Here is a 26,296-nt window from a genome sequence, read left to right as displayed (position 1 = left end):
TTTGGTCCGCCCTGAATACTAGATCCGGGGGAAAGACCAACACCGGGACAACGGGTCCCGAGGAAGGAGGGGAGCCCCGGGACCCCCGCCCAGGGGCCCCCGGACCCACCAGCTCCTGGTCCTGGGGCGCCCCACGGCGCATGCAGGCTCTGGGCGGTCGGACATCCGAGGGCAGAGCTCAGGAGGACAAGAGGGTCTTAGAGTTTAGGGCTATTGGCGCGAGGGACGAAAAAAGGGCAGGGTGAGATCATGAGCAGAACGAGGCCTGATGTCACCGCTGCCTTGGAACCCCGCTAGATGTGGATCCTGCAGCCCCAGGCCCGGGTTCCCAAACCTTTCCCCTGCCAGCTGGGCCCCAGGTTCCTATAGGTCCCGCCCCCAAACCGCACCGCAGTGGTCACGCCCACATGGCTAACTCTGTCCCGCCTAGTCGCTTCCCAATCCGGGACTTCTGGTATGGGGCGCTGTAAACCCGCCCTGTTTCTGACCACGCCTTTTCCGGGTTAGCGGCTCCGGTCTCCGGGCGTACTCCGCTCTCTTGAGAGTTCCTTTTCTCCAGGTCACCGAATTGTCCCCGACCCCTTTCCTTAAGATCGGCTTGTGACCTGCCAGGGGTTTCTGCTGTGAATGGCCGCTTGTACTATGATAATCACCTTGCGATCAAAGTTTTCCTCCAGTGAACTTGTGCCCAGAATAAGGACGCCATATTCTCAAGAGTTCCTTCATCCACTTCCGCCGTACGATCTCTCTCATCGGTGAATGCTTTCTCTCTTCCGCCCCAATGTTCGCTGATTGGTATTCTTCAAAGACCAAACGCGCTTCTCTCGGCACCACTGATTGGCTTGATTTTAGGTAAGAATTTTACGTGTCCTGGGTTCCTTCTCTGAGATTAAGTGGGAGAGGCGGGGCTGGATTAGTAGTTAGCAATTTGTTTGTTCGTTCGTTTGTTAGTTTATATGTTTATTTTGAGCTCATCTGTTACTAGGGTTTTTTGTTTTTTGTTTTTATTCATTTCGCTTTTCTTTCCTTCTTGTTTGGGGCTGAGAAACGTAAGATTAAGTCAGTAATCAATAAGTAGAATTGGATGAAGCAGAAATAACCGGCTTCGGTTACACTTTTTTTTTTTTTTTTAAAGAGGGGAGGTACTGAAGGGTTAGCTTGGCGGCTGAAAAGACCCAGGTTTGCTTCCAGCATTGACCTAGTGGTTCATTACCATCAATAACTCGTTTCAGAAAATCGAACGCCCTCACTTGACCTCTACCAGTACGTGGGTCATATACATGCAGAGAAAACACTCAATACTAAAGATGTGCTTACAAGGCTCGGCCCCTATAGGTACTTAGTAGTTGCTGGGAAGGGAGAGACATTTTCTTCCTTGGGATAACCATTATTAAATTGCCTATGCTCCTGGAAGCAACTTCAATAAAACACTGGTTCATCCAAAACCCGAAACAAGAACCACTAAGAGAGCTTGGGGAACCAGTGGGAAGGGAAAGGGAATGGGGGACAAGAGAAATGGTGGTGGTGAATGTGATCAAAATACATTTATACACATTTTATATAAAAATTGTATTAGATCATTTTATTTCTATAAAACGCATAATTATCTGTAATTAATATGATGATTAGGAAAAAAGAAAAAGAAACAGCAAAGAGAAAAAGAAAACAACCAAAAGTAGCCAGGCACAGTTCTGTAGTCCCAATACTAAAGGCAGGTGCGGGTGGATTGCCACAGGTTTGAAACTCACCTGTTCAGTTACACAGAGGGAGTTCTAGGTCAGCCAAGGCTACATAGTGAAGTCTTGTCTCGAAAACCACAAGCATGGGGGTGGGGGGATGTGTGTGATATGGTGGCACACACCTCAAATCCAAGCACTCTGGAGGCAGAGGCTGGTGGATCTGCTCTACAAAGAGAGTTCCACGTCAGCCAGTGCTACACAGAGAGACCCTGTTTCGGAAAACCAAAAATAACAAACAATAAATGTAAAAAAAATTAAATGAGTTGGTTTTATGGCAAAGACTGAAACGGAAAACTGATTTATCATGCTTTTTCTTGATTTTGTTTATTTATTTTGTTTATTTTTCAAGACTGGCCCTGGCTGTAGACCAGGCTGGCCTGGAACTCAGAGATCCACCTGCCTCTGCCTTTTGAGTATTGGGATTAAAGAAATTCTCTCTCTCTCCCTCCCTCCCTCCCCCTCCCTCTCCCTCTCCCCCTCCCCCTCCCTCCCCCTCCCTCCCCCTCCCTCCCTCTTCCTCTTTCTTCCCCTCCCTCCCCCTTCCTCTCCCTCCCCCCTCCCTCCCTCTCCCTCCCCTCTCCCTCCCTCTCCCTCTCCCTCTTAGATTTATTTATTTATTTATATGTATATAAGTGCTCTAATGGCATGCCAGAAGAGGGCATCAGATCCTAGTATGGATGGTTGTGAACCACCATGTGGTTGCTAGAAAACGAATTCAGAATCTCTGGAAGAGCAGACAGTGCTCTTAACCACCAAGCTACCTCTCAGCCCATGAGCCATCACCCCCCACTTTGCTTTCTTTATAGCATGTTTCTTGACACTTGATATTATATTTTCTTAATCTCTCCTCTCCAAAACCAGGGATGTTTGTGTTCTTTTGTATCTTCAGTACTTGAAAGATAATCTGGGACTGGAGAGATGGCTCAGAAGTTAAGAGCATTGATTGCTCTTCAGAGGTCCTGAGTTCAATTCCCAACAACCACATCTGTAGCGGTATCTCATTCCCTCATCTGGTGTGTCTGAAGGCAACACACACACACACACACACACACACACACACACACCTCTTAAAAATTACAATATTAAAAAAAAGATGGTGATTTTGATGATAACACCCAAGGACGTCTAAACACATATGCACACACACACACACACACACACACACACACACACACAGACGAGAGATGGGGGAGAAGAAGAAAAAGGAAGAAGAAGAAGATGGAGAAGGAGAAAAAGAAAAATGCACAAAGAGAACTGGTGTAGTGGCACTCACCTGCCATCTGAATACTAAGGATTGCAAGTTCAAGGCCAGCCTGGGCCTGGGCCACATAGTAAGTTGAAAGCCATGCTGGGCAAGATAGTGAGGCCCAGTTTAAAACAAGAAAAAAAAAGATGAAGAAGAGGAAAAGAAAGAGGGGGAAAAGGAGGAGAAAAAGAAAAGGAAGAAGAAAAGAAGGAAGAGGAGGAGGAGGGGAGGAGAAGAAAAGAATAGAAGAAAAGAAGAAGAAAAGAATAGAAGAAAAGAAGAAGAAGAACAAGAACAAGAACAAGAACAAGAAGAACAAGAAGAACAAGAAGAGGAAGTCGACGACGACAATGAAGGAGAAAGAGTAATGACTGGGGACCAGTTAGGTGCCAGATAGAACAGTAAGTGATGGGGATGGAGGGAGGCTGGAGTAGCAAGAGCAAAGACCCACAGTGGACCTGGATTGTATTTTGAGAACCATCCTCAGAATTGTTATAGTTACATCTGTTCACTCATCCTTTAATGATTTAATTTTATTGGTATTTCGCCTGCATGTGTGTGTGTGTGAGGGCGTTGGATTCCGAGGAACTGGCATTTACAGAAGGTTATGAGCTGCCACGTGGGTGCTGGGAATGAACCCTGATCCTCTGGAAGAGCAGCCAGGAGTCTTAACCGCTGAGCCATCTCTCCAGCCCTATTTAATTCTGTGTGTCCAGTGCATTTGTGGGAATTGGGGACACCTTGCAGGAGTGGGTTCTCTCCTTCCACTGTGTGAGTCCTGGTGATAGAACCCAGGCTATCAGGCCTGGCAGCGAGCCATCTCAGTGGACCTGTTCTCAGTATTTTGAGCAATGGAGAAGCAAGATCCAACTTACATTCCTCTAACTTCTTAAAGCATAAGACTCAATCTTGGGGTTGGGGATTTAGCTCAGTGGTAGAGCGCTTGCCTAGCAAGCGCAAGGCTCTGGGTTCAGTCCCCAGCTCTGAAAAAAAGAAAAAAAGAAAAAAAAAGAAAAGAAAAGAAAAAAGAAAAAAAAAGACTCAATCTTACACAGCTCAAGTTTGGCCTCCAACTTCTACGTAGCCCAGGCTGGCCTCGGACTCTTGATCATCTTGTCTCCACCTCCCAAGTATTGTGATTACAAGTGGCACAGATTCAGCTTCTAGTTGAGATTGGTTTTTTTTGGGGGGGGGGTGAGATTTAAAGATTTACATACATATTTACATGTATGTAAATATGGTGTCTAGAAGTCAACAGTGGGTATATTCTTCAATTGCTCTCTCTATTGTTTACTTTTAAAACATATTTGCTTATTTATTTATTTATTTATTTATTTATTTATTTATTTATTTATTTATGTTTTTGAGACGGGTTTCTCTGGCTGTCCTAGAACTCTTTCTGCTGACCATACTGGCTTCGAACTCACAGCGATCCCCCTGCCTCTGCCTCCCAAGCACTGGGATTAAAGGCATATGCCACTACCACCTGACATAAAACTTGTATTTTTATTTTTGGTGCACATTATGTTTGTGGTGCTATGGCACGTGTCGCATGGTGCGTGTGTGGAAGTCAGACGACAACTTGTCGGAGTCTATTCTCTCTCCACCATGTAGGTCCTAGAGATTGAACTCAGACCATCAGACTTAGGGCCAAGTGCCGTTAGCCCTTCAGTCCTGCCATCAGTAAACCTTGTTTGGATGCAGGGTCTCTCCTGACCCTGAAGCTCGCTGGGCTAGACTAGCTGGCTAACAAGTCTCAGGGATGCCGTTACCTCTGCCTGCCCAGTGCTGGGGTCCTGGGTACACACCATTGTGCCTGGTTACTTACGTGGGTGCTGGGACTCAGGCTCAGGACCTCATGCTAGTGTGCTGAGCACTTAGCTAAGTGATTTCTCCAGCCCCTAACTTACTTCCTTTTGTTTATTAGTGTTTTGTGTTTGTGTGTGTACACAGTGCGTTTGCTGAGGTAAGAGGACATCGCACAGGAGTCGGCTCTCTTCTTTTACAATGTGAATTGAGGCTTTTAGGCTTGGCAGCAGGCACCTTTACCTGATGAGCCATCTTGCCTGCCCCTACTGTATGTTGTTTGTTTTTTCAGACAGGGTTGGTGTCTCTGTGTAGCCCTGCCTGTCCTGGGACACCGTCTGTAGACCATGTTGGCTTCAAACTCACAGAGATTCACCTGCCTCTGCCTCTCGAGTGTTGGGATTAAAGGTGTGCGCCACCACCACTACCTGGCCCCTATCCTGTATTCTCAAGAGTATTCTGAATATTGAAAATGTTGCTCGGTGAGAAAGCCCTTGCCTAGTGTGTGTAAACGCCTGAGTCCAGTCAGTCTTTAGTACCACCCAAAAGGAAAAGTATTCTGAAATCCAAGATGCGCCTCCCACCCCCACCAACCATAGAACCTCAGATATGATCCCTTCCTGAGTCAAGAAACATTTATTTGGATAAAAGCACCACACTCTGATCTGGCGAGGACATCAGGCATCTGGCCTAGGCTGGGAGGGGCACTTTCTCTTGCTTAGGTTACTCAGGATCTGGTCCTGGTTGGGCCTGTAGAGCACCACGAAGCTCTCCGGAGGAAGGATGGGGCCTCTGTTCTCTTCCACCTGACCCATCAGCAGGTAACTGGCTCCTGGAGAGGAGGAGAGGTGGGATCGAGAACTCAAGTAACTGGGACCATGTCAAAGCATCTCCTTGTGCAGATTTTACGGCGCCATGACTTAGCGTGCTCGGCATCCACCCCTGTCTCCCGAGTGCCTTACCTTTCTTCATGGGGGGCATCTGCTTGCAGGGCACATAGAACTTCAGAGAGGTGCCACTAGCTGGAGAGGGCAGGTCCAGGTCTCCGGTTTTGTAGACACCCAGGAGACTGACGGTGACAGTGAGGCCCTCCCCTGGGCCCCGGACCATGGCCTTCACTGTTCCTGTCACCACTGTAGCAAGACGTCAGTGAGAGATGAAGAGTCAGGTGGCTAGGACTGGGCTTGGGTAAGGGTGCAGGGAGTCGGAAGGGCAGGGTAGAGTCTTACCCAGGCTACTGGAGCAAAAGTTGCTCTGCAAGGTGCCTGACCGCTTGTACTGCTTTGGGCAAGTGATGCTGGGGGCATCTAGGAAGAGACAGTGCTGTTTGTGGAGGCAGAACTATTCTCCTCATGTCTATTTATTCCTCTATTTGCAGTGCTAGAAATGGAAGCCAAGTGTGGTGCATACTGGCTAGGTGCTCTACAGCTGAGCCACGCCCCCAGCCCCTCACTGGGGAATTCTAGGCAGGTGCTCTACAGCTGAGCCACGCCCCCAGCCCCTCACTGGGGATTCTAGGCGGGGGCTCTACCACTGAGCCACACCCCCAACCTCTCACTGGGGGGATTCTAGGCAGGGGCTCTACCACTGAGCCACATCCTCAGCCCCTTCCTGGAGGATTCTAGGCAGATGCTCTACCACTAAGCCACACCCCCAGCCCCTCACTGGAGGATTCTGGGCAATCAAGCACCTTGCCTTGAGTCATACCCCAGATCCTCACTAGAGGATTCTGGGACAGGCACTCTACAATTAGCTTAGCTTCCAACCCTTTATTGGGAGAATTTTAGAAATGCTTTACTTCTGAGCATATGCCCTCACCCCTCACTGGGAGACTCTAGGCAAACCCTGCCCTCACTAATCACATTTGAAATTACCACAGCCATATAGATATCAGTGATGCTTCCCAACACCAGCCCCAGACATTGACAGGAGGCAGGCACCAGTGAGTGCTGGCTGGCTGGCTGGCTGGATTGGTGGATGGATGGATGGATGGATTAGTGGATGGATGGATGAGTGGATGGATGGATGGATGGATGGATGGATGGATGGATGGATGGAAGGATAGATGGATGGTTGGATGGATGGATTGGTTGATGAGTGGATGGATGGATGGATGGATGAATAGATGGGTGGATGATGGATGGATGGATAGATGGATGAATAGTGCTTCCTTTGGCTAATCCCCTTCTCCGCTTTCTTTTTCTTTTATGCATATGGTGTTTTGCATGTATGTCTGGAATTACAGATGGTTTTGGGCTGTCATGTGAGTGCTTGGAATCAAACCTGGGTCCTCTGGAAGAATAATCAGTGCTCTTAACCACCAAGCCATCTCTTTGGTGCCTTCGCCCACCTTCTCACTTACCTGGAGCAACTGGAGTTGCCTGGGTAGCAGGAGAGCCCTCAGGTTTCTCTACAGGCTGGACTTTAGGCTTACTGGGTGGTTTGACTTTGGGCCCAGTTCCTGTCTTAGGGTCAGAGCGGGACTGGGGACCATGCTGTGCATCCTCCCCTGGACTTGGGGCTGACTCCTTTTCCACGGCATCCCGTGGCAGGGTCCTGTAGGAGGCTGAGAAGCCATCGGCAGTGACACTGAGATCTGATACAAACTGGACCAGGAGCTCATTCCCTTCGGAAGAGATGGGGCTGCAGTGGGCAGAGGAGCATTTGCTGTGGTGTCAGGACTCTGTTCTGTCCCCACCAGCCAAGCTTAAACCAGTCCTCTGACATCAGAATCCTCCCCATCCCCACTCCCCGTCCCCCCAAGCTCTGCAGACTCCAGAAGATACGCTGAACCTTTGCCACCTCCTATACCTGTTCTGACCAGTAGTTTGGGACCCAAGAGCTCAGACCTTGCCTGGTCAGCTAGCCTTCCCCCAACCCTTCACGCAGGGATGCAGAGTTAGCCCCAGCACTGCCTACCACAAGGATTGCTCACCTAGGGGCCTTGTCTCCGCAAAATTTCCCCAGCCTCTTTGAGTCGTCACTCACAGCTCCATTGAACACACTGACAGAGTCATATCGGCAGTATGTGTCAGGCTCCACATCAAACTTCCCGAAGGTTAGCATGATCACCTGGTAGAGGCATTAGGCGGCGTAGCAGGACAGGCCAAGGAGGACCAAATAGTGTGCCCTTGCACCTTTTCCAGCGTTAGGAAGTAGCACCAGTAGTGAGTCCCCTCATTCGCTCTTTAATGTTTGCACACAGGTAGTCTGAGGGTGGAGGGCCTCTCTCTCTCTCTCTCTCTCTCACACACACACACACACTCTCACCACACACACTCACACACTCACACACACTCACATTCTCTCTCTCACACACACACACATACACATACATACACACACACTCTCACAACACACTCACACACACACACTCAAATTCTCTCTCTCTCACACACACACATACACACACAGACTCTCTCTCACATACACACACACTCACTCTCTCTCACACACACTCTCACACACACGCACGCACGCACGCACACACACACATTCTCCAGGGAGCATCCTTTGGAGAACTCCACCCCCGTAGCACCACACACTTCTATCATTTTTGCTTGCACATAAGATAGGTCTGGTGTGGTCTCTACCAGAGTAAGCTCAAGGATCAGACACAGATGTTCAATAAGATTTTGTTGACTGTGTGCCTTTAAGGATGCTGCCTGGGTGCCCGGTGGACAGCCTAGGCAAGGTCAGTACCTGGTTTGAGGGTGCAATGATGTGCCAGGAACAGCTGATGCCTGGGGGGTAATCCGACTCAGGCCAGTTGGGCGTGGTCAGGGTTCCCTGCGCCTTCTCCATCCGCCCCCCGCAAAACTGGTGCTCTAAGAAGGGGAGAGAGGCACGGGGTGGGGGGCGGTGGAGACCCTCGGTTAGCTAGGGGAGAGCTCTAGACTGGGAGCTCTGGCAGGCAATCAGGAAGTCTGGGTCTCAAGATGAGGGGACACAAAGGATAACAGTAGAAAGAGCGGGTTAGCAAACACCTGGGAATATGGGACTGGGATACCCAACAGAGAGGAGAAGATGGAATGGAACCCTTCTGGCCCCTCCCCGGCCCACCGCCACACCACGCCTCTTCCCCTAGGAGATCCCATCTCTCCATCCCGGTCTAGCAGAAGAATCCTCTTAAGCAGGCTAGAGAGCTCTCACGTTGTGAGGGTGCCCTCCCTCTATTGAGGTCTCAGCCTAAAACATTTCCAGAGGGACTTGTGCTGCCGGGAGGGGGTGATGGGACCGCAATCGGGATCCCAGAGCTGGGTATAGGGGGCTCCAGGTGAGGGAATCCTAGTCCCCCAACTTCGGGGTGCCCCCTTACTCCTGTCAGAGGAGCCCGATTGCGGAGGGGGGCGGGCAGTTACTCACCGTCCCAGTAACCCCAGGCCGCCCATTCCACCCGCGGGTCCATGACCCATTTCCGCCTCGCACCTGGGGGAGGCCCTGGAAGAGGGGTAGGTGGGAGCGGGAGGGGGAGAGAAGACCGGGAGGAGGGACTGAAAGGGCAGTTAGTGAGAAGAAAGGGAGCAGTGGTGGCCCTAACTCTTGGGAGTAATCTGGGGAGGATCAAAGTTAGGGCAGGGGTGGGGACCTGAGCCAGGGTGGGGTCAGGAGATGGGAAAGAGGAGGTGAGGATACTCACCAGTGCCTGAGGTGGCCCGACCGCTGTACCAGAGCAGGAATCCTCGTCCCCCAGTGCCCTCGTCAGTTGTCATCCTTAAAGTCACTTGGTTGCCAGGTGCAACTACAGGCGCAGGCCTGAAGGTGCCACAGAAGCGTCCAAGTCGCTGGCCTGAGGTCCCGGATCCAGCAAAGACCTCCAGAGCATCATAGCGGCAGGAAGGGTGGAGTTCCATATCAAAGACTCGGAAGGACAGGGACACAGTCTGGCCCTCAGGCACCTAACGAAAGGGGGACGGGGGTTCTGCCAAATCAGGCCCCAAACAACGTTGACCGTGGACCGATATCGCCCCCTCTCCCAAGTACTTCCTAGACAGAGAAATAGCCATAACTGGGAAGGCCCCTGGCCAATGCAACAGAGTGCCTGGACCCCGCTCCCGCCTTGTATCTCTGGAGGGAGAGAACGGGCTAATTAGGGGTGGAGTCTAGGCAATTTTTTTCCATAAAAAGCTAAGGCTTAAACCAGGTATGGCAGCTTACACCTGTAATTCCAGGGCGTATTGTGCTGATAGGATCGCCTCAAAGTTCAAGGCCAGCCTAAGCTACCCAGTGAGATCCTGTCTCCAAAAACTTAAGGCTCAGCACCAAAGGTGGCAATGTGTGCCTGGGACCCCACATTTGGGAAACAGAGGCAGGAGGATTATAAATGTAAAGGCCCTTAATTACGGAGACCATGTTTCAAAAACAAAAGGGGAAGGGATCTGGGGGGATGGCTCAGTGGGTAAAATGCTCACTCTTGAGACCAAATCCCCAGAACCCACATAAAAGGCAGCATTGAAGTTTCCGTGCATAGCCCTGTAACCCTAGCCCCACTAAGAGGCAGAGACAGGAGGATCACTGGGGCTTGCTGGCTTTCAAAATCGCTCTGGATTTAGTGAGAGGCGAAAACAGGGTGGAGAACAGCACAGCTCTCGAACACCCAACTTCCGCTGTGACCTCTGCATATAGGGATGCAAGGGTATGCAGAACTCATGGCCACACACATTAAAAACAAGCAAACAAACCACGAAAACAAACCTAAATGAATAAAAGTCTGAGATGTACCTCAGTGTAGAGTTCTGGCCTAATATGCCTAAGTCCCAGGGTTCAATTTCCAGTAGTGGGAGTGGACAAAGAGGAGGAAGGTTGGAATGCTTCAGAGCGTGTTACTGTGGGCCTGCCACCCTTGTGACCGAAGAGGAGACAGTTCCCTGAGCTGTAAGGGTTTGGCTTGGGAGACTGATAAAGGGCAATGGTGACCAGAGGGAGCCTTCTCACCGTTATTGTCCAGATGCACTTCTTGTTTGGGGGGTAGAGGTTGGGGAAACCCTCACTTGCCACGTAACCCGACTCCCCGGTCACATCCCCTCCACACAGGAACACTGGTCTGGAGGACAGAAGAGGTGTCATGGCAGAGATGGCTCGTGAGAATGGGAAGCCCAGGGAATAAGGGAGAATGTGTTGGAGAAGCCCCAGCAGAGACTCCTGTCCAAGGACCAGGGGAAGTGGGGCTAGGCAACGGGGCCATCTCTCCATCCCCTAGAGACTCCACCCCCACGCCGGCAGGAATTCCGGGAATCCTTCGCAGTCCCCCTAGCCTTCTCTACCCCCCCCCCCCCCCCCCCGTCCTGCCTGGCAGTCAAGGACAGGAGCCTCGCCTAACTACTTCCAGATGTGACAAGCCACGAGGCCACGAGGGGGAGGGGGCAAGAGAGATGAGAGCAACTGTGGACATCCAGTTAGGGGCTCCCACCTTTGCCCTGCTCCGTGTTCTGGCTAAGGACCAGTACCAGACTTTGTGCTTATGCCCTTCCCCCAATCTCATTTCCCGAATGTCAGCTAACAGACAAGTTCAAGGTCTTGGCTTTCTGGGTTCGAGCTCCGTGGAGGGGCATGTCTCTAAGTAGAGAGGGACATTTAAGGCAGCAGAGTGGGAGTGAAGGAGTGGGAACAGTGGAAGTTGCAGACCAGTGTGGCCTCGCAGCAGACAGGGTCTGAATCTGAAGAGGACAAGGGATTTACTAGCAGAAGAGCTTCAAGACCCACAGGCACGGCCCTCCCAGGACTCACGAGCATTCTGAAGCTCCCGCTGGAAGGCATCTGAAAGACAGGAGACCTACCTCGTGTAGTTGGGGGTCTGGCCTCGGGCAAGAGGCAGCACCCAGGCTAGAAGGAATGGCCCCAGCAGGGAGGTTAGGGCAGCAGGCAGCATTGTGTAGGGGGAGTGCTGGAAACAGCAGCAGCAGCAACAGCAGCAGCAGCAGCAGCAGCAGCAGCAGCAGGATAATCAGTACCAGATGAAGCAGCCTGGGGTGTGTGGGCGTGGGGACTGGCCAACTGGGCGGGCAGCAGGGGAGGCGGGACAGGGAGACAGCTGGGACAGTGGTTGAGTCCCTACAGGGGCCTCTCTAGGTCTCGGACATATATTAATTGACTAGAGAATTCTGGGAATAACAAAGGGGAGAGATCATCATCTAGTCATGTGCCACTGCCCTCTGTCCTGTCCTCTGTGCCTGGGACCTGGTGTTTGCTGTAGACTTCCAGGTGCAGACTGGACCCTCTTCACCTGTTGCTTTCTCAGACAGGATGTCCTCCGATCTCTTGGCTATCCACTGTCCCACCACACATTTCTGGATGGTTCTTGTTGCTTAAGACAGTCTTGCCATGAAGCACTGGCTAGCCAGAGCTTTCGGTCTCCCTGCCTCAGCTTCCCCTGGGCTGGGATTACAGGCCTGCAGCCCTTCCCCAGGAACTTCTGCACATACTTAAGACTTCCTCTTTAACACAGAACAGATCAGGCCAAAGAAGGAGAGTTCTGACCCTTCTTTTCTCTTCCAACTATTTAAGGTACAGAGGAGGGATGGGGAGTGTGTGTGGAGTGACCCTGCCCCTGGGCAAAGAGGAGAAAGTGCAAAAGTAAGGGGAAGGGAAGAAGAGACCAGGTTTGGAAGACAAGAGAACAGGGTGCCGAGGGCTGGGGCGAGGGGCCCGAAGTGACGGTCAGACTGGTCAGACTACTGGTCTGATGCAGGCATGACGGAGGCACACCTGTCATCCTAGCTCTCTGGAGATGGAGTCAGCATGATTAAAGAGGTCAGCCTGGGCCACACACTGAGGCTCTGTCACGAACAAAATGAGCAGACTCAGGTTGAGGTTCCAGGTCCAACAGAGGCTCCCAACTGGGAAAGTAAGGCTCATCTGTCGTCCAACTTAGTCCACGAGACCAAGCCTGGCCTCCACATCCCAAAGTGGGGCTTCTGGGGTGAGAAGGGGAAGGTGCTGGGGGGGGGGGTGCTGGCACTTCAACAACCTGGACTCTTTCTGTCTTCCCTCCCTCCCAGCAGGCTGCCCTCCGTTCTTGACCCCTTTCCCTCCCATAAGGCCCCAGGGTTTCAAAACAGGCTTTGCCTTAGCCTTTTATTCTCTTGTCCATCAAATCTCTTGTTCATGATAGTCAGGTTGGGGGCCCCCTCCTGGGCAGCCCCCTGCACATTTATAAAAGAGGTCCCTCCCCTTCCCACATACACAGCACTACACCCCACAACCCCACCCCCCACCCCGTGTACACACAGTGTTCTTTGACACTCTGTCTCTTCTCAGCTCTACTCCAGGGCCTGACTTCCTTCAGGAGGAAAGGCTAGGAAGAGGGGCTCAGCTCTCAGGGGTGGAGGTGCCTGGACCACCCCCGCTAGCAGCCCTCTGCAACATGTCCAGTGCCTCCCAGAAGAAATCTTTCTGGGCAGCCATCAAGGGCATCCAGCCCACAATCTCCTTCATCTTCTCCATCCGGTCCTGCAACGTGGGGCAACTGTGGATCTGGCTGAGGTACTCCTCACAGGCCTGGGCTGTTCCCCCAGGGTCTTGGGGGGCTCCAGCCCCCTGACTAGGTTCAGGGCTCCCTCCCACCCTGCTGGCTGGCAGGTCTCGATAGGCAGGGCACTGTTCGATGTCGTGGCTGGACAGCATATAGAGACACTCTCTGGTGGAGCAGAGGGAGCAGGCACACAAGGGGACCTTAGAAGAGAGAAGGGGTGGGGCTGAGGGAGGCTTAACACTGCCAGGGGCTTCCAGGAACCCGATTGAACCTGGTGCTGTGTTGGTCCCTCTCGGACAGGCCCTGAACCAGGAAGCGAGCTTCAGCTTGCTATGTTCCAGGACCCATGTGAACTTGGACAGAACCATCAGGGTCAGCTAAGGAGAGTGGGGAGCCGTGGGGAGCAAGGGAGGGGACTTCACAGCACAGGGGGAACGGAACCAATGGGTCCCTTACAGGGCTGCAGCTATGAGCTGGTCACGCAGGGAAGCCAGGAAAAGCTGGAGGTTAAGGCCAGCCTGGGCTATATAGTGAGACTCTAATTGAGAAAGGAGTCCAGTGAGATGGCTACACTTTCGGCCACGCTTGGTGCCCAATATGAAGCAACGACAGAACCAATTTTCACAGGCTGTCCTCTGCCCTCCACAGGCACGTTGTGGCATAACCCCCTCCCCTTGTGGGCCACCTGGCTCTATTGCTCTACCCTCCCTGAAGGCCCGCTTGCCTGACCCTGCTCTGACCTTGATGTGCAGTTTGACAAAGGAGGCACTCCCCTTGGGCCAGCCAGGAAGACGGCCTCCGGCCCCACAGCCGCACCCCAGCAGCTCCTTGCTGAAATCCGAGGTCTGACTCAGCACCAAGGAATGGTTGAGGCCGCACCACAGGGCGATGGGGCGGTGCAGATAGTGAACCTGCAGACAGACAGACAACAGGGCCAGGGCCTTTAAGGTGGGGATACTAGCAGCCTGGAGGAGGGTGGGCACCCCAGGTTGGAGAAAAGCTGAGTGGTAGGCTTGGGGCAGAGTGCAGTCTTGGGAGTTGGAAGAAAAGAGGATTCTGTCCCAGAAAGTCTGCCCTGCCGTTCCTGTGCACACAAAGCCTCCCAAAGTCTGACTGCATGGCACTTGGCAAGAACTTTGTCTCTTGCTCCTCAGGAAATACGCTTGGCCTTAGGCGAGCCCTGCTGCCCTCTTCTGGCCGCCAGGGGAATCTGCACATGTTTCTACACATGTGCAATCTTGCATACATACACACACAGTAAAAAGAAACCCTTTATTACAAAATACCAGCAAGTAACGAAAGGTCAGCCAGGCATGGGGAAGCAGGAGGACTAAAGTGAATTCCAGTCCAAACCAGGCTACCGAGTGTGTCTCAAAACTCAAACTGAAATCCCACCACTAACTACTAACTTGTCCATGGCTGTTCTGTGGTATGGACCCTGGCGAGCGTATGACTGGGCAACCTTAGCTGTCATGCTTGAGGCACGGTCTGCCTTGATTCTCTGAGACAGCCTGGAGGCTCCCCTGCCTCCCCATGACTGGGACTATAATCAGGCACTACTGTGTCTGGCTTTTAAAAAAAACAAACGAGGGGTTGGGTTTTTAGCTCAGTGGTAGAGCACTTGCCTAGCAAGCACAAGGCCCTGGGTTCAGTCCCTAGCTCCGGAAAAAAAAAAAAAAAAAAAAAACAAGTGAAACAAAACAAAACAAAAAACGAAACAAAAACAAAACCATGATTTCTGGGAATCAAATTCAGATCCTCCCTAGCAAGGCCAGCACTGTACTAGATTGCCTTTATTGTTTTCTCGAACAAACACTTACAGTTTTGTAAACAATACTGGCTTCAATCTAGTCTTGCGTATGCTGGAGAAGCACTCTATCACTGACGTGCATCCTCAACTCGCTTCTTACTTTTTATCTGAGACACAGACTTGATATATAGCCGGGCTGATTTTTAAGCTCAGTGTATCGCAGGCTGGCTTTGAATAGATCTTTTCTCCTCCCCTCAGGCCTGGTTAAACGTTACATGTTTCATGAGCGATGTGATTATAGTGTGTCGTATTATTGCCTAAAGATTGTTTGCTTAGGTTTTAGTTTCGTTTGCTTCGAGTGATGCAAGGGTGCCGCAGGGGACACCTTCTGCATGTCGGTTTTGTCTCTCCACCCTGAGGACTCCCGGGGACTGAACCCCAGGTCATCAGGCTTGGTAGCAAGTACTGTTACCTGATGACCATCTCCATAGCTCTTGATTTGGGGATGGGGTCCTGTGGTGCTTTGAGTGAGAGCTGCCCCGTGAGCTTAAAAGCATGTGCTACAGAGGCCCCCCGATTCACACTTGTAATCTTAGCACTAGGAAGGGAAATTGGGAGTTCAAGGTCACTTGGTTCATATATTTGAGTGCTTAGTCACCAGAGAGTGGCCCTGTTTGAGGAAAATTAAAGGATTAAAAGGTGTGACCTCCAGCTCCAGGCCTGTCTGATTGCCTTGGTCTTCACAGCAAGAGAATAGCGACTAACAGGCCTCATGTAGCCTGGCTGGCCTAGAACTCACTGTGTAACTGATGGTGATCCTCAGTTTATGGTCCTCCTGTCTCACGGATCACACACTGGGGTTAGTGTCACACATCACTGGGCCTGGTTTTGGTAGTGCCGGAGTCCCATACATTTAAGTGAGCCTTCCATCCCTGATTGGTCACTCTCCTCATTCCTCTGTGGCAGCCATGGATGGCCACTGCCTGCATCTGCCTGTCTCCTTTCCGAATCGGTTCACCCATGTTTGTGCTCACTAAGACCCTGCCTCATAGTGCAGTGGTTTCCAGGCGCCCTCTCTGCTCTCATCTGGCCAGTCTCTTGTCTCTCTACCCACCTCTCTCTCTTGTCAAGACTGGACCTCCCAGAGGCTGGCCCTGAATTCCCTATGGAGCCAAGTGACCTTGAACTCCCAATCTCCCTGCCTGGTGCTAAGATTACAAGTGTCAATTGGGGTCCTCTGTAGCACATGCCTTTAAGCCCAGCTTTGGGTGGCAGAGATAGGTGGATCTCTGTGAGTTCAAGACCAGCCTGGTCTACAGAGTGAGTACTTAAGACAGCCAGGGCTACACAGAAAAACCCTGTCTCAAAGAACAAAACAAAAGAAAAGATTAGAGGTTTATACCACCATGTCAGGTTTTAATGTGGTGCTCGCTCGGGATGGAACCCAGGGATTTGTGCGTATAAAGAATGCTCTCTGTCAGCTAAACAATCCCCTGCCCTCTCTTGCTTCCCCCTCTGCTTTTTTCCTGCTAGGGTTTCAGTTTAGGATCTTGTACATGCTGGGCGAGTGCTCTCCCACTGGGATCCATTTAGTCCATCTGGCAGCCTTTTGTACTGTCTTAGGTGAACGCTTCATCATTACCAGTTCTCATTACATGGAATGCCTTTTCCTCTCTGTGACGGAGCCTTCTCAAACCCACAGGCCCTGCACTATCTGAGCCTTTTAAAACAATATGCATTTGTGTTGGAGAATGCACGTTCATGCATGTGCCTATTGAGGCTGGAGTCCACGCTGAGTGTCTTTCTCACTTGCCATCCATCTTTGTTTTGAGGCAGGGTCTCTCACTGAGCCTGGGGCTCACCAGCTGGCTAGGCTGGCTGGCTGTCGAGTCCCTGGGAGCCTTTGTCTCCCCATCCTAGTGCTGGTACCCTAGGTGCTTCCTGCCACACACAGCTTTTTACATGGGTGTTGGGGATCTGAAGGCAGGTCTCTGGGGTCCCGTGACAAGCACTTGACTGACATTCTGAGCCATCTTCTTGGGCTGCACCTTGCCTTTTCCAGTACATCAGCACACCCAGGTCCCCCAGCCCACTACTCCACTCAATCCCTTCTGCATAGGTAGTGTGCTCTGCACAGAACAGACCTTCTGGGGTGAGGCCTGCAGCAGCACCCTGGGTGTTTATGTGAAGGTGGTTTCTAGGGAACATGGCAAAGAGGCGGGGGCGGGCTTAGGAGACTGGACGAGAGTCACAGGAGACAATCTCACCTGCGTGGGTTCCCCTCGGTCCATTTTGTCTCCAGTTCCCAGCTGCCCGTATCTGTTATTTCCCTGCATAAAGATTCGGCCAAACTCATCTACCAGGCCAAGATGGTTATAGCCAAGAGCGCAGAAGAGGACCTAGGGAGGTTAAGACAGCAAGAGCAAGTGAGCCTCTCAGTTCCCAGGAAACTCAGCTCCAGAACTGCCCTCAACCAGTCCCATCTGACCTCCTCTCCCCGAGTCCTCCTGTCCCACCCAGATCTACTGTTCCAACCCCTAGAGCACAACCCTCTCCTCTGCCCCGCTATCCATGCCGGCATCCTACCTTGGCAGGCAGGGAGAGAGCAAGCGGCATCTGGTGGTCCAGAGGGTCAAAGGCTTGAAGGGTCCCAAAGAGATCACGATACACCCCTGGGGTGTGCACCTCAAAATACACTCCCCCCTGGTCTGGGGGGTCGGGAGCCCTCAGCTCAGCAGCTTTGGGCACCCATTTCCTAGGAGTAAAGCCCTACCTGTGATGGTTAAGGCTGAAAGATTGCAGGGAGTCTCGTACAACCAACACAGCAGTTGGCTTTGATGCCGGGGAGCTAGCCACAGTCACTAGGATGCCCTAAGGAGTTTGGGAGTATGGGGGGATCTGCCCAAGGTTAGAGTCTTAAGACAGAGGGATACAGATTTTTTTCTTAAATTTTAGTGTGTGTGTGTGTGTGTGTGTGTGTGTGTGTGTGTGTGTGTGTTATGTGATATGTATATAGGTATGGATGGCATGTATGTGCCACAGCATTCGTATCAAAGTCAAAGGTATTGACCTCAGTGTCAATCAGTCTGTGCCTTCCACCTTGTTTGAGGTAGGATTGCTTGCTGTTTTAATGCCAGACTGGCTAGCCTCCGAGTTTCCAGGGACTGCCCTCGCCCCCATCTCTGCCTTTGGGTCCTGCTCTGTGTGTGTTCTGGAAGCTTGAGCTTATCCTCAACCTTGCACAACAAGTACTTTTCCCCATGGAGCCATCTCCCCAACCCTTGGAGGGGCTTCTTACCCGTGATATAGAGGGTGCTGCTCTGGTTGGAAGCCATGCAGGTCACGCGCAGGTGAGGCAGGCATCGAGACACCTTCCTGAGGGCCAACTGCACTGTATAGGAGCGCGGCTGGTCCAGCTGGGTTTCGTTCACAACCAAAGAGTATATCTTCCCTTCCTCTGGGGGTGTGAAGGGAGGCATACCATTATGTGGAGAAGGGGATCCATCAATCACCAGATAAGCATCCCATAGGACCCTCAACAGAAACGATACCTGCCCTACAGTAGAGCAGCAAGGGAAAGAAAGGGTGGGAGGGCCAATGAGATGGCCACGTAGGTAAAAGCACTTGTGACAAGTGGGTTCAACTGCCGAGACCCATGGTGGGAAGAGAGCATGAGTCCTGAAAGTTGCCCTCTGACCTCCACATGTGCATGGCGTATGCATGCCTGCGTACACACAAACACATACATGTGCACACACGGTGCGGGGGGATACAGTGTGGTGACACATGCTTTTAATTTTAGCACTTGGGAGGCAGAGACGGGCAGACCTCTGTGAGCTCAAGGGCAGCGTGATCTACATCGTAAGTTCTAGGCCAGGCAGGACCGAACTACTTAGTGAGATTCTGTCTCAGCAACAACAGAAATAAAATAAGGAGAAAGAAAGACTAGAAAAGGAAAGGGGGGAAGAGAGAGAATAGCTTTCAGCCCCCAGACTTCAGCCTTGAAAATAAAACAGGAGACAGGAATGGGGAGCAGACCCAGTGATTAGCTGCTGCAGACTCTTAATTTGAGTGTTGGGAAGAACGAAGCCTGGCTATTTAGGTTCCTGCCTGGCCTAGAAGTCCACAGGGTCTCAGGCTTAAGACTGAGGACACTGGGAAAGTGGGCAGCTTGGGATGCAAAGTGAAGGGCCTCGCATGGACGCTAGGAGGAGATTGGATTTTTAAAATCAGATATTCATTGGAACAGTGCTTTCCAAACTACTTAACAGAGCATTGTACTAGCCTGGGCATGCGCAGAAGTCAGAGGACAACCTCCAGTGTGGGTCCTTACCTTTCACCCTGTCTGTGTTACAGTCTCATCCCTACCACTATGTATGGAGACAAGCCAGCCTGAAGGCTTGGGGATTCACCCGTCTCCATCTTCACTCTCACCATCATAGGATTACGGACTTGCACTACCTACTTGCCTTTACATTGGTTCTGGGAACCCACGCTTATCTCCTCATGCTTGTTACCCTGAGTCTTTGACCCACTCTACCATCTACTCCACACTCCTATTTGTGGAACAAAGTCTTATGATGACTGCCCTCAGTGTCTCTATGCAGCTTAAAGATGACCATGAACTCAGGACTCCCCTGCCTCGGGAGATCACCACATCCAATTTATATGGTGTTTCATGAACATTGATCCCTGGCCTGAGAATTTATCTGAAATTCTATGTGAATTCTAGAACTTCTGGGGTTAGAGTGGGAGCAGGCAGCAGGTAGAACGCTGTCTGGCAGACCCCTTTCTCTCTCCTCCCTCTTGGGCAGTTCCTGAAGAATTTGCTAGCCATTTGCAGACCACCGTGTCGCACCTGTGAGCAGCAGTAGGGCCCGCTGGGTCTCCTGGCCAACCAGCACGATCTGCTTGAAGCTCATGGAGTGGTGGAATGTCATCTTGAAGACCCGCTGCCCACTGGACTGCAGATAGACCTCCACACAGTCACAGGCCCGGCTACCGGTGGAGCCCACCACTGCCTGCTGTTCCCGAGTAGCCAAAACATAGAGGTACTTCCGGTAAACCGTGTCGCATCTCGGGTCGGACGCAAACTGTGGAACAAGGTGATGCTGTCTGAGGCTCTAAGGCTCTGGATGGGATGAGGCTAGAGCAAGTGGATCATGGGATGGGAACTGAAAGGCTTGGGTCCAAGGTTAGGGAACGAGAGCTTCAGAGTGGTGCCCACTCTGAAGAGTGGTAGAGTGCTTGCCCAGCATGTGTGACATCCTGAGTTCAAATCTCAGAGCAACAAACGAAAACAAGACGATAGATAAATGGGTTGCTTTCAGGGTCCCTGTGAGGGGGCAGATGTCTCCTTAGGGGAGAGACCCAGGTTGCCTCCACTCACATCCTTGGCACCACGACACAGCACCACGTAGCGGCAGGCTCGCTTCCACTGGATCTGGCCAAGGGTGGAGGACACCAGAGCATTTTTGAGGAAGAAGAGGGTCCCCACATAGTCGAGAATGAACACGTGGTCCTTCGTAGGTAGGAAGCGGCGGTAGCCATGGGCTAGCATGGGGGCCACACTCTTGCTGAGGCAGCGGCGGCGTCCTCCGAAAGCCTGGAAATACAGGCCCTTCGTATCTGAAGAATAGGAGGGGATGGTTTCAGGGCTGAGGTGATAGGAGCAGTGAGAGTCAAAGCTTGGGTGAGCTGGAAAACATTTTGTTTTCCAGACGCCCTGGTATTGAGATCTTATTTTCCTATCCCTAGACCTACGGCCCTTCCCCAGGGTGACACAGAAAACGTGGGTTTGTGCCCTACCTCTGCCCATGTCACCTGTGCTTCACAATAAGCATCTCTTTAGGCCAACCTTGTAAGACACACATCAAGGAAGCATAAGAATAACCCGAAAAGCCGCAGAAAGAAGAGAGATAGGGGAAGCCAAGACAATGCAGCCATGTTCTCTCATCTCTGCCTTTCCGGTCAGCTTTCTCTGAGCTCTCTCTGTGTGTTCTCGAAGGAAGCGATTAGGTAGGGCCTTTCTGACGTGGAATATTTGGGTCACTGTTCTCCAGCTGGGGTGATTTTGTCCCTCAGAGACACTGGGAGTTGGTACCGCTACCTATTGTGTAATGAATAGGACAGCCACCACCACAACAGATTATTTCGTCTCTGGCTGGGGAGATGGTTCAGTGGTTAGGTTCTTGCCTTGCAAGCATGAGAACCAGAGTTGAGAGGGAGAGAGAGAGAGAGAGAGAGAGAGAGAGAGAGAGAGAGAGAGAGATCGATCTTGGCCTGTTTGCAATTCTGGCCTTGGAAGAGGGAGAAAGGGATCCTCGGAGGAAGCGAGTTAGTGAGACGAGTTTTGGGTTTGACTGGGAGACTCCGCTTGACTGACTAGAGCATGGAAAGGTGACTGGAGATGATGCCTGATATCGACCTTGGTATCTACATGCAGGCATCCCAATGTGCATGTGTCTGAACACGTGCAAACATGAGTGTACCACACACACAAACATGAAAGAAAAGTTACTTCATGCCACTGTCCTAGGACAAAAATCTGGGGAGATGGCTGAGTGTGTAGTTATGTGCTGTGCAGAGCCCCAGCACCCATGGAGAAGCTGGTATGGAACCCTTTGAAGCCTAGCAGGCACTGGCTGGGGAAAGGGGAAAGCAGTGACAGAAGGCTCCTTGGGGCTTGCTGGCCATTCTGGCGAGCCAAAATGGCAGGCTCCAGGTTCAGTGAGTCTGTTTCAAAACATAAGGTAGGGCTGGAGAGATGGCACAGCAGTTAAGAGCCCTGGCCACTCTTTCCAGAGGACCTGGTTTGGTTCCCAGCTCCCTGATAGCAGCTCAGAACCATCTGTAACTCCGGGTCCAGATGGTCCAATGCCCTCTTCTGGCCTACTTGGCACTGTGTGCATGTGGTGTACAGACATATATGCAGGCCAAACACCCACACATAAAATCAAGGTAAATATTTAAAAATACATGAGGTAGAGAGGAACTGAGAGAGGAAGACAACCAGTGTCAGCCTTTGGCCTCCACATAAACTACCTGATGCACCAGTGTTTGCCCACGCACGCACACACATGCACACACACAATGATAACTCTGATGTAAAAGAAGAAACTCCACATCTGGGAAATAGGGCTGTCTCTAGGGTTAGAGCTGGAAGGGTTGGTGCACGCAGGGAGACATGGCTAAAATAGTAACTGAGCTGTGAACGGGCTGTTGGTCAGAGGGGGCCTGAGAGAGCCTTGGAGGAAGTCTCCATGGAATATGTTTGAGGCTAATAAGTTTCTTCCAGACAAAATGTTGCCAGGGGCTGCAAAGGTCATCTGACAACCTGACAGAGAAGGAAGTCCCTAGAGTAAGGAAGGGGTGAGGCGGGGAGAGGAGGAAGTTACTGAGGGAAGTGTACAGTTAAGAATGGCAGCTCTCTTCCAGGGCCGAGCGCCGGAACCCTGGTCACGGATGCGTGGGCTGAGCCTCCGACATATTCGCCTCCACACGCCCTCGGCGTCACACACTTCATGGAAGTAGTGGCAGGTCTGGCCTAGGGCGACCACGTCTTTGACCGGGAGGAAGGAGACGATGTGTTCCACCTGCGGAGGAGCAGGAGGGAGGAGGGGGAGTCACAGGCTGGCCCTCAGCCCTGCAGTCACTGTCCTCCCCAAACCCTAAGGGCTCACCAGCTCTGGGGGGAACAACTGAACAGAAATAGGGTTCCCTCTCTCCTTCTTTTCACCTCCAGCCTCCAGGCCACAAGAAGGGCAGCTGCGCTTCACCTGCCAGAGGAGAAAGGGGACAAAGGGGTTCTGTGGGGGTCACATCTGTGTTTTTCCCTCTGATGTTCAAACTAGTTTTTTTTTTTTTAAACACCTGCCTTGGGGTTCATTCAACTTCAACTCTATACTAGCAAATCCAGCCCTCCCGTCTCTCTCCAGGACCTCGGGCCTTCACCCCTCCCTTGCCTGCCTTATTCCTGGACCTGTCCCTGGATTTCTTGCTGCTTGTCAACTCCCTGCCCTTCCCTTGCCTTGCCACCCCCTCACCCTGAGCCCCTCCTCCTGTCTGCACAGCCTGGTCAATTTTTTCAGCTTCTGTCTCCGGCTTCTCCTCACCATCCTGACTGGCCCCTCCCTGCTCCTGCCCTCATCTCTCCAGGCCCCTTGGCTGCCCAGGCCCCAGGCCCCCGTCCCCGCTGCCTTTCCCACACCATGTCCCTAATCTAGGCTTGGGGGGCCTCTAGGGCCCCTCTATCATTTAGGCCCCACCCCCACATAAACCTTTTTGTGACCTCACTGTCCAGCAACTGTGACCTATTCTCCTTATCCTGACCCAGAGGGAGCTTCTGGGTTCTAGCTCAGATATGGCTGCCAGAGGGCTCAGGATACAGGTTTTACTGGAGATTGAAAGAGTGAACTACTGACAGACGGTAAGGAAGACGTAGTAGACTTTCTCTGTTTTCCTTTGAACTCTGAAGAGAAAAACTGGGGATTCCTGAGTAGTCCCAGGCCTCCAGGGATTTGTATTTCCAGAGTACAAAGCCAAAAAAAGTATGGGGCTGGATGTAACCCCAGCTGGTAGAGTGCTTGCCTGCCATGCATGAGGCCCTCAGTTTGACTCCTCAGGACCGGGTAAAGCCCGATATGGTGATGCACACTTGCAATCCCAGCACCCAGGAAGCGGAAACAGGAAGACTGGGAAGGGAGTTCAAGGCCACTGTTGGCTACACGATGCTTTTGAGGCCACTCTGCATTACTGCATTACAGGAGACATTGTCTAAAAAAAAAAAAACAATAAAAATAAAAAGTAAAACTTTGACAACGACAATGGAGAAAAGGGAACCCTCATCTAACTTCCTGCTCCAAAAGCAAGATGCAAGTGAGAACAATTGAGTAGAAATCCTTTAGTCTCACTGAAAACAAGTCCAGGTGAACATGCTGCTTTCCCGTGACGACCAGCGGCCTGGCTGCGTGTGGAGAACGAGAGGTGGGAGAAAGGGTGGGTGAGCTCTGGAGATCAGGGCACCCCCCCCCCCCCGGAGTCCAGGCACTTGGCCTTTCCTGCGAGTGGCACTATCCAGGAGCAGCAGCAGATAAGGCTGCATCTGATAGGTAGGGACGCTCTATGCCAGTGACTGATGGGACTGGCTTTCCAGGAGCTCAGAAGGATTTCATCCTGTTGGACAACCAGGGCCTAAGAGCCCAGCAGATCCACTCACTGGCTGCTCCGGCCACTGCTCAGCACCAGCACCAACTCCATTATCTGAGTTAACCAGGACATGCTGCTCAGGGGCGGGGCTTGTGCTTAACACGTGCCTGGCCTTGGAGTCCGACCCCTGCTTTCTTACTAGCAAACAGCGACTTTGGGAGCCTAAGGAGTTTTAATGAGGAAAAAGAACTCCATTACACCCATAGTGTGTGTATGTGTGTGAGCGTGCACATGCATGTGGACATGTGTGAGCTATATCGCACACAGGTGGAGGTCAACTTGAGAGCATCTTTCCTCCTCCTAACCCGTGGGTCCTGGGAATTGAACATCCCTTTACCCTCTGAGCCATTTATCCAATCCAAATTTTAAGTGCTCCATTATTTACTTTTTGAGACTGAGTCTCACTGTGTAGCCCTGGCTGTCCTAGAACTCAGTCTATAGACCAGGCTGGTCCTGACTCAGATCCATCTGCCTCTGCCTCCTGAGTACTGGTGTAGCATGCACCACTACACCCAACTTAAAAAACAAGATTTGCCTTGTAAAACAAATTTGTGGGGGGCTGGAGAGATGGCTCAGTGGTTAAGAGCACCGACTGCTCTTCCAGAGGTCCTGAGTTCAAATCCCAGCAACCACATGGTGGTTCAAAACCATCTGTAATGGGATCTGATGCCCTCTTCTGGTGTGTCTGAAGACAGTTAGTGTTTATATGATAAATAAATCTTTAAAAAAACAAATGTGTGTGTGTGTGTGTGTGTGTGTGTTTGCCTGCATGTATGCATACCATATTAAATGCCAGGATGCCATGGAATTGGGAGTTTCAGATGACTATGGGCCACCATGTGAGTGCTGTGAATAAAACCTGGGTCCTCTGCAAGAGCAGCAAGTGCACACAACTTCTGAGATCTCTCTCCCCAGCCCCCTAAGGTTGAATTGCTTTTTGTGTGTGCCTGTCGGGGAGCATGCCTGTGGTGGCCAGAAGAGCGCACTGGATGGCCTGAACAGGAGACAGGCTGCCGTGAGCCACTCTGTCAGGTGCTGTGGACAGAAGTAGATCCATACACATTCTTAACCAAACTCTCTCCAGCCCCCAATCTTTAATAGTTTAATAAGCCTTTAGGCACGTCAGCATAGCAGGTAAGACTTGAGACAAGAGGACAACTTTGGTTACTGGTGGCAACACAGGAAGCAGACTTGGGGTCTTCTGTCACGACAGAAGATTTTAAGGTCTCTAAGCGAGTCCTGCATGAGGGTGCACACCTGTAACCCCAACACTTGAGAGGTGATGACAGTCAGGAGTTCATGTTCGCTCCTAGCTACATCACTAGTTAGAGGCCAGCTAGGGCTACAGATCTTGTCTCAGAAAGCCAGTCTCTCTCTTTCCTTTAGGTCACCACGCCACCCACATTGAGAAAAAAAAAAAAGACTGAAATTACGGGGCCATGTTAGCCACAGCTATAGCCCCATTGGTAAGCAGTGGAGGTGCCCTAGGGGAAGAGAGATGCTTAGTGGCATGCTTTACCACAGGATTAACCTTGGAGGAACCAAGGCGATTAAGGGTGCTGGAGAGCATGTTTCCTAGTGACTCGAAGCCACACAGAAGGTTCATTAAAGTTAACATTCTTTTTAAAGTAAATAAATCTTTTTTTAAAAAGTATTCTTTTACTGGGGTTGGGGATTTAGCTCAGCGGTAGAGCGCTTGCCTAGGAAGCACAAGGCCCTGGGTTCGGTCCCCAGCTCCGAAAAAAAGAACCAAAAAAAAAAAAAAAGTATTCTTTTACTAATATCTCTCACATCTGGGACTTTCTTGTACTTTTTTTAAAAAATTATTTATGTAGCTATGTAGTTCAGGCTTGCCTAGAATTGACCTCGAAGTCCTGATCCTTCTGCCTCCTCTTTTTAAGAACTGTCACGACAGGCTCATGCCACCACATCCGGCTTTAAATAAGAGGTTTCCAATAGACAAAGTCTGTTATGAAAGTCGGGGGGAAAGTTCTACGTGGAAACCTGAGATTTATCCAGCCTCCCTTTCGTCATTTATAAAAAACGAAGGTCTTAGCTGGGCGGTGATGATGCACGCC

The 26,296-nt window shown here is 51.4% G+C and overlaps 4 protein-coding genes and 1 long non-coding RNA gene across 13 annotated transcripts in view; 1 reads left to right on the top strand and 4 right to left on the bottom strand.

Annotated features, from left to right (window-relative positions):
* Positions 1 to 734, bottom strand: part of Mospd3 (motile sperm domain containing 3) — a 5,355-nt gene extending 4,621 nt beyond the window's left edge. For 2 of the 4 annotated variants that reach the window (XM_087577975.1, XM_087577973.1), the window contains exons 1-2: positions 654 to 734; positions 1 to 210 (exon numbers count right to left, since the gene is read on the bottom strand). The exon at positions 1 to 210 is cut by the window's left edge and continues 63 nt beyond it. In XM_087577975.1, the coding sequence (XP_087434101.1) occupies positions 1 to 142 (142 nt within the window). In that variant the 5' untranslated portion in view covers positions 143 to 210; positions 654 to 734. 4 annotated transcript variants of the gene reach the window in all.
* Positions 1 to 26,296, top strand: part of Zcwpw1 (zinc finger CW-type and PWWP domain containing 1) — a 218,144-nt gene that overhangs the window by 2,875 nt on the left and 188,973 nt on the right. The window lies entirely within an intron of this gene.
* Positions 1,048 to 3,113, bottom strand: LOC148002276 (uncharacterized). The gene is made up of 2 exons (XR_015634723.1): positions 2,136 to 3,113; positions 1,048 to 1,877 (listed from the first exon to the last, which is right to left on the bottom strand). It is a non-coding gene; the product is annotated as an uncharacterized LOC148002276 (long non-coding RNA).
* Positions 5,407 to 11,720, bottom strand: Pcolce (procollagen C-endopeptidase enhancer). Of its 2 annotated transcripts, XM_087578171.1 has the most exons (10): positions 11,568 to 11,718; positions 10,726 to 10,834; positions 9,431 to 9,689; positions 9,157 to 9,231; positions 8,494 to 8,618; positions 7,727 to 7,863; positions 7,154 to 7,434; positions 6,021 to 6,098; positions 5,754 to 5,924; positions 5,409 to 5,623 (listed from the first exon to the last, which is right to left on the bottom strand). In XM_087578171.1, exons 1-10 carry the CDS (start codon positions 11,657 to 11,659, stop codon positions 5,469 to 5,471), a joined length of 1,482 nt encoding a protein of 493 aa, XP_087434297.1. In that variant the 5' UTR covers positions 11,660 to 11,718; the 3' UTR covers positions 5,409 to 5,468. The 2 variants fall into 2 exon arrangements, with proteins under 2 accessions (NP_062110.1, XP_087434297.1); NM_019237.1 differs by lacking the exon at positions 9,157 to 9,231 and having other exon boundaries at positions 5,407 to 5,623; positions 11,568 to 11,720.
* On the bottom strand, positions 12,851 to 23,782 carry Fbxo24 (F-box protein 24). Of its 4 annotated transcripts, none has more exons than XM_087578321.1 (10): positions 23,057 to 23,782; positions 22,694 to 22,789; positions 22,423 to 22,606; positions 20,401 to 20,639; positions 19,870 to 20,104; positions 18,310 to 18,468; positions 17,598 to 17,719; positions 17,279 to 17,341; positions 14,002 to 14,172; positions 12,851 to 13,461 (listed from the first exon to the last, which is right to left on the bottom strand). In XM_087578321.1, exons 1-10 carry the CDS (start codon positions 23,126 to 23,128, stop codon positions 13,099 to 13,101), a joined length of 1,704 nt encoding a protein of 567 aa, XP_087434447.1. In that variant the 5' UTR covers positions 23,129 to 23,782; the 3' UTR covers positions 12,851 to 13,098.

This window comes from Rattus norvegicus, chromosome 12 (assembly GCF_021556685.1).
Source record: "Rattus norvegicus strain SHRSP/BbbUtx chromosome 12, alternate assembly SHRSP_T2T, whole genome shotgun sequence".
NCBI classification, from domain to species: domain Eukaryota; kingdom Metazoa; phylum Chordata; class Mammalia; order Rodentia; family Muridae; genus Rattus; species Rattus norvegicus.
This window is presented reverse-complemented; position numbering and strand designations above follow the sequence as displayed.